The sequence below is a fragment of the Panthera onca genome, chromosome X (genome assembly GCF_046562875.1).
Source record: "Panthera onca isolate mPanOnc1 chromosome X, mPanOnc1 haplotype 2, whole genome shotgun sequence".
Lineage (NCBI taxonomy): Eukaryota > Metazoa > Chordata > Mammalia > Carnivora > Felidae > Panthera > Panthera onca.
Window position 1 is genome coordinate 103,973,871 of NC_138357.1, and position 7,506 is coordinate 103,981,376.

General features: G+C 47.5%; 1 protein-coding gene across 1 annotated transcript; it reads left to right on the top strand.

Moving 5' to 3' along the window:
- The first annotated feature begins 1,355 nt into the window (after nucleotides 1-1,355).
- Nucleotides 1,356-7,237, top strand: NR0B1 (nuclear receptor subfamily 0 group B member 1). Its single transcript, XM_081792588.1, has 2 exons — nucleotides 1,356-2,539; nucleotides 5,755-7,237. The coding sequence occupies exons 1-2, from the start codon at nucleotides 1,369-1,371 to the stop codon at nucleotides 5,997-5,999; spliced, it is 1,416 nt and encodes a 471-aa protein (XP_081648714.1). The 5' UTR covers nucleotides 1,356-1,368; the 3' UTR covers nucleotides 6,000-7,237.
- Nucleotides 7,238-7,506: the final 269 nt, after the last annotated feature.

Consider the following 7,506-nt stretch of genomic DNA (forward strand, 5'->3'; position numbering starts at 1 on the left):
AAGGCCACAGAACTACTAAGTGTCAGGGCCAGAATTAAAATTGAGGCAATCTGGTGCCAGGGTTGGAGATTTAACCTCTGTGTTATAGGGCCGCTCACAGACAGAATAAAGTTTCAGGTTGAATGCAAATATGTGTCTCCCAGGTTTTCCTTTTAGGCTCAGAATGCCAGGCTCCAGAGAAACTACACAAGGAAAAAGATAATCCTATACCAGCTGGTATACGCTAGTCTTCAGTCCTGGACCCTCGAAATCAATAAACAAACCTCCCATTTTAGAGAGGAGGAATTTGAGGACTAAAGGGCCGTAATTGTGAAGTTCCCCAGCTGGGTGGTGAAACAGTTAGTTACACAACAGGCAGGTGGTGATGTGGAGAGACCCACTGATCTCAGCGCCTGTGGAGAACTCAGGGAAGAAGCCTGCGTGGCAAGAGAGGATTAAAGGATCCAGGCTTCCTGAAACCTGTGTTTCTCATTATTCAGTTAGGAGGGGTGGAAGAAGAAATGTTAATTACACAACTATCCAAGGTAATACCTCTAGAAGAATCCAAAGTTCTCACTGTAGCAACATTTTAGCCCCATTTTGGCAATATTATAGCCCCAAACATTAGCCACTGTTACATCCTGGTCACTCTACCAGCTCTTTAACACAGCATCTATGACAGACTGGGTGCTGGTAAATATCAAATGGATTAAACAAAAACGCTTTTGACAGCATCCCTAGACCAGTGCTTTTCAAAATTTAAGGTGCATGCAAATCCCCCTGGGGCCCTCGTTAAAATGCAGATTCAGAGTCAGAAGGTATGGCTGGGGACTGAAATTGGGCATTTCTACCAAGTTACCATGTAATGCTGAGAGCGCTGGTCCAAAGTCTGTATTTTTCAAGTTCTCTGAAAATGAGACCTCCCTATACATATGCAAAACATAAGTTATGCAAACTTTGATCACTTAATGAAAGTATGCAAAGTTGGCACAGAAATAGATTTTCCCTCCTTTATTAGGCACCTCTGCCCTCCCAATAAAGAGAGCAAATTATATGCCCGGGTTCAAGGGAAAGAGTTCGAACAGTGCCCCCAAATACCTGCTCCCTGCTCTCTTCTCTGTCTTCCAGAGGCAGGGAACGGTGTAATGAGACGAAGGAAGGGTTCAGGAGCTCCCCTGCCTCCGTTCCTCCTCTATTCCCAGCTTTTAAGGAGCATCTGCCTCTTCGGAACCGCTGAGGTCAAGGGCGAACACACCAGAGCACAGAGCCGCGCCCCCCTCCGCGCCCTCGCCCTGGCGGAGACGGCCGATGCGCGTGCGTGCGCGCTTGACATAAATAGATCCCAGGCGGCCGCCACCGGACAGACCCGGGTTCCGGGCACCACGGGCCATGGCGGGCGAGGACCACCAGTGGCAGGACAGCATCCTCTACAACATGCTCATGAGCGCGAAGCAAGCGCACGCGGCTGCGGAGGCGCCCGAGGCGCGGCTGGGGGGCGCGTGCTGGGGCTGCTCGTGTGGCGCGGAGCCCCTGGTGGGCAGAGCGGAGCTGCCGCGGGGGCGGACAGGGGCGCTCATGTACCGCTGCTGCTTTTGCGGGGAAGACCACCCGCGGCAAGGCAGCATCCTCTACTGCATGCTCACAAGCGCAAAGGAGGCGCAAGCGGCTGCGGAGGCGCCCAAGGAGCGGCCGGGGGGCGCGTGCTGGGGCTGCTCGTGCGGCTCGGAGCCCCCGGTGGGCAGAGAGGAGCTGCCGGAGAGGCGGACCATGGCGCTCCTGTACCGCTGCTGCTTTTGCGGTGAAGACCACCCGCGGCAGGGCAGCATCCTCTACAGCTTGCTCACGAGTGCAAAGCAGACGCACGTGGCGCCGGAAGCGCCCGAAGCGCGGCTTAGGGGCGCGTGGTGGGATCGCTCCTACGGCGCCCAGGGCCTGGGGGGCAGAAATGCGCTGCCGGGTGGGCGGGCAGGGGCGCTCCTGTACCGCTGCAGCTTTTGCGGGGACGACCACCCGCAGCAGGACGGCATTCTCCACCACTTGCCCATGAGCGCAAAGCTGGCGCACGCCGCTCCCGAGACGCAGCTCGCGGCCCCTTTCTGGGACCCCCAGTGTGGCGCACAGCGGCGGGTGGCCCTCAAGAGTCCACAGGTGGTCTGCGAGGCTGCCTCGGCCGGCCTGTTGAAGACGATGCGCTTTGTCAAGTACTTACCCTGCTTCCAGGTGCTCCCTCTGGACCAGCAACTGGTGCTGGTGCGCAACTGCTGGGCGCCGCTGCTCATGCTCGAGCTGGCTCAGGACCGCTTGAACTTCGAGACGGTGGAGATCACGGAGCCCAGCCTGCTGCAGAGGATCCTCACCACCAGGCGGCGGGAGACCGCGGGCGACGAACCGCCGCCTCTGTCCCCGCTGCCGCCACACTTGGTACGGCCGCTGGAGGCCGGGCATTTGCCGTCTGCCGCTGAAGTCCAAGTCATCAAATGCTTCCTTGCCAAGTGCTGGAGCCTGGACATCAGTACCAAGGAGTACGCGTACCTCAAGGGGACCGTGCTCTTTAACCCAGGTAAGGGCGCAGCCTCGGCGCAGGCTTTTCTCTGTTCAGGAAAGCGCTGGGCAGTGCGTACCCGGGGCGCAGGCACTGAAGAGTTTTCTGTGGTCAGGGGAGTGTCGAGGCACCAGCGAAGAATCGCGAGTGACTCCGCAGAGTTGGGGGAGCTCCCGAAAGCACTCCTAGTGGGTGGGCTGCTGCCAGACACTCAGCAGAGAGCAGGGAGGTTGTTTGATGAGGTTTATTTTCTCTCTACCCCTTTCTGTTACTAAGAAAGAGTTTGTGCCTGCAAGAAACAGGGCTGTCCTTACGCTCTAGTTTTTTAAATCCAGTAGTATAGCTTTAAAAAAAAAAAAAAAAAGTTCGCGTTCACCGCAAATTCTGCAACGCGTCTTCCTGAAACGCAGTTCTGAAATTTACTAGAACTTTTTGTTCGAAGAAATGTACGGAGGCTGGCAAGAAAGTAAACATTACTTAAGGAGTTCTATACCATCCCCCGAGGGCACAGCCATTCGGGACACTGGACTTAGTGTTTCATGGTTCTGCCCCTGAATGATCATTTTTACGGTCCTAAACAGCTGGACTATCTCATCCTCTGAGTGTCTTTATCAGGGCACCAAGGGGGCAGGGAAAAAACACCAGCAGGGGCCCTGTCTCTTAGAGCTTGCAGAGACCTTAGGCACCTCTTAAGCCCCTCTACCGTTCATCCTTACTCCACCCCATTTGCAGGTTAGGTGGCCTAGTCCCACAATAACCGCCAGTGAGTCGTGGAGCGTGGGTCTCCTGGGCCCCACAGGATGTCTGCTGCAACACTTTCAGGTTGTTACGTGCTGGACACTCTGCCCCACACGGTGCAACCGAATCATGAGAGAATATCTCCCTGGACCGCCCAGCACCTTTTCTTGAGCATGTTATACTACGAGAATTGTGTTTGACCAGAGTCCCTCCAGAAAGGTCACAAGCGGTCACAAAGTTTCCAGGCAACTTGAGTTGGGATAGTTTTTATAGTGTTCCCTTAACACCTTTTTTTCCTAACAGCAAGAGTCTGTGGTTATGTCCTTGCCTCTTGCCCAGTAGTTTTTTGAAAGGGTATAGAGCAGTATTTAATAGGATAATATTTCATTCAGAACTCACATTTCCGTACCTAGAGATCTCTGCTCATCCCAGCCATCATAGTACATCACCTTTTGCCGCTATCATTCTTTTCCAAACTTGGCTGTGGATAAGGAATGCCACGGAGTGTGGGGAGAGGCTAGTTCAAAGTCTTACCAGGCTCTTGCCTAGAGGTTCTGACTTGGTAGCTGTGGTCCAGGGCCTGTGAATCTGCATTTGTAGTAAGTGCCCAAGGTGGTTCCTAAGATCATTTGTGAAATAGCGTTTTCTCACTCCTTCAGTCAGTGTTGTTAAACAGCAACCACATGCCTTGTTATGTTGGAATAAAGAAAGGCAGGGGCTCAGCTTCCGGAAGTTTGTATTCCACTAGTTCCCCTCTTGCCCTCCACCCTGTTTTGTATACTTTGGTCACACACACACACACACACACACACACACACACACACACACACACCCCATCTCTCTCATTCTCTCTCTGCTTTTCTGAATGCTCTCACTGAATTTAATCAGTTGAGTGTGTTTCAAACAAATGCACCTGCTAATAAGCGTGTGGCCTTTCTTTGATGTTTAGCCTTTTGTGTGTCCTGATCTTTGTGTTTAAACTTTTTTTTTTTAATTGTGGAGTCCATTTGTCTGCATTTTCTCTTTCCTGAATTTACTTTATAGGCATGTCTTTTGGGAGGGGACAGTGTAAAAGGAGGGTGAGTTCTGAAAGCAGAGGAAAGTGACAGGGAATTTACAAAATGAGGTTTTAAGGAGCCTGAATCTGGACCTAGAGGAGCTTCACATTGCTGGTGGTGGTTCAGGCAAGCCTCTTCTTGCCTACACCAGTGGAATTCAAACAATAATACGGGGTCTCAAGCCTGGCTAATGAGTGTAGGTACTAGGGGATGTTAATGTGTGTGGCCAGTATAGATGGAGTACAGATGTGGCTTTATTTAATTCTCAATATATCAGATACATTTGCTTATAATAGGAATGACTTGCCTATTAGTAATTTTTCAAAGAATGCTGGCTGGTCCTGCTAGTCTGTTGGTTACTAGGGTGTTATTGAAATAGTTAACTGCTGGATTTTGTAGGAAAGGGAAGGAAAATTGATTGTCTTCATCACTGAGAACTTTTAAACAGCATAATAAATTCGCAATTATTTAAATACAAGTTAAGGAACTTGACAGTAATATACCTGTCATGCAGCCTCAAAGAACTTTTACAGCAGCCTCCTCTTACCACCTTCTTGATAAAACTTGCAGGCGCGTTATCTTTCCTGCATTGTATTTCATTCAGTTTTACTGGGGTTTTCACACTATACTGCAAGGAGGTCAAGCATTCCCTGTCGGTAAAGTTACTTTTGAGCCATATGGTGATCCATGATGTTTGCATGTTTACTTTTTAACCTTTTAAAGACCTCTGACTTTAGTAGACCTCTTTAGTATTATTTTAAAAATGATTTTGCGTTAATCATTAGAATCAATTTTTTTAAACCTTCCCCAATACGGAAATCACAGTACAATGAGCTAAATGGCCAGTATCTCTTAAATTCCTAAAGGCCTGGAGACTAGAATCAGCCTGTAGGCAAACAGGATGCAACTCAAGAGTCACTGTGGCCGTGAGGTTTACCACCATCAGCTGGCTAATCACTGTATTGGTGGGAAATTCAAGGGAGGATGCTAAAATATTTGTCATCTGGCAAAACCTGTAGTCATTCTCCAATGGCCTGTTTCCCATAGGTAAAATGTAGAGTGCTCACTTCTGGAAACAATTTTAATGTCTTCCTATTTGCACAGTAAATGGGAGCCTTGATTCATTAAGTGATATTCTACTGTCCTATTGAATAAATGTGTATCTGTTGGCTCCGGCCTAGCAGTTTTCAAATGTGAGGCTACAAACACAGTAACTATTAAATAACTATGTGATAGTTCATTCTTGGAAGCATTGCTTCTGAAAACTTCGAACTGGTTTGGCATTTTATCCTTGTTCTAGAAAGCCCTTTGCAGTAGGAAGCTTGAACTCTTGTTTAATGTGGGAAGGGGCAGAAATGGGTATATTTAAAAAGCGAGCCAAGGATGCTGACTGAGCTATTTCCAATAAAGAGACTGTTCTCCCTTTTTCTCCTCCAGGCCTGCCAGGCCTGCAGTGCGTCACGTACATCCAGGGACTTCAGTGGGGAACTCAGCAGATACTCAGCGACCACATCAGGATGACGCACAGGGGGCACCACATCAGATTCGCCCAACTGAATAGCGCCCTCTTCCTACTGAGATACGTCAATGCCAATGTCCTTGCGGAACTGTTTTTCAGGCCCGTCATCGGTTCAGTCAGCATGGATGATATGATGCTGGAAATGCTCTGTGGGAAGTTATGAAGGTGTGGGGGCCACACGGGTGCAGTTGACAATGAGAGAAAGATAAGGAACCGGAGGCAGAACAGTGTAAAAAAAATAATGTAAAATAGACTTATTTTTCTATGCATATTTTTGTATTCGATTAAAGAAAAACTTGAGTTCTAGACCCTTAGAAAATCCTCTGATCCATACTGTTTCATCGTGAAGGAAAGCGTTTACCAGCAGGTAACACATCTCTGTCCATCTTTGAGAAGAGAGCAGGATGTTACTGTCATAACCTCTTTTCACACTTTTAGTGACTCTCTCCAGTGAACCTACTAAAATCAAATCTGTAAGTTATAATAAATGTTAAGGTGTTAACCATTAACTTGATTGCAAAAAAAAAAAAAAACCCAGAGCTTAAGCAAGGCTTCAAAAAATATCAAAAACCTAGCCAACAAAAACAAAAATAAAGTTACCTTTGGAGGTGGCACCATAACATTTAATGTGAAGACTCTCCTTGCACCAACTGGAGGTAAGTGGCAATCTGTGAGCACAGAGACACCTGAAAGTGAAGTCAGAGCTTTTCAGAGTTTTAGTTTAAGACTTTATGCAATAAAGTTCAACAAGAAACTTGTATTCTATACGGAGGAGCTACAGTTCTAGAAAGCTCAACATTGTTATAAACCCCAAATGGTATCTCATCTTTAAGATACATTACATACGTAACTGTCACCTTGAACAAGCATGGCATAAAATTATTAAGGGACTTGATTGTTGACTCTTGCTGCCCCTATGAATGTAATCTGTAGAACTAATTCTTCCTTATCCGTGGATAAAACTTAAGGCATTAAATGTTTATCCACTCATAGGTAAGAAATTGCCCATTAGTGATAAATACATCTAGCCCAGGCTACTGACCTGTTGCAAGAAGCCTTAAACTTAAGTGCAGACCCCTTTAGAGGTCTGGCGAATGCCTGGACATCACAGAATCAGGCTCTGAGAATATCGCAGCAAATAAAATACTTAGGATTGCAAAGGAAATGAATTGTGTCAAAATATAATAAAAATTGGGGCGCCTGGGTGGCTCAGTTGGTTAAGCGTCCAACTTCAGCTCAGGTCACGATCTCGCGGTCCGTGAGTTCGAGCCCCGCGTCGGGCTCTGGGCTGATGGCTCAGAGCCTGGAGCCTGCTTCCGATTCTGTGTCTCCCTCTCTCTCTGCCCCTCCCCCGTTCATGCTCTGTCTCTCTCTGTCTCAAAAATAAATAAAACGTTTAAAAAAATATATATAATAAAAATGTTAAATTTCAAAAGTATTTTAAAATGTATAATGTATATGCTTCTTTATCAACACATTAAATAACAAACTGGTGGCAGGTCTAATATCTACCTTCATTTCAAAGAATGGGCCAATATCATTGAAATTTCAAGATAATTCACAACATCTACAATATGATAAGAAAATATGACCCTTCCATTGGTGACTGACTGCATTGGGGGACCCCAAGATCACCAGCCCATTAAGATGTGCTAGAAGTTCTCATGGGA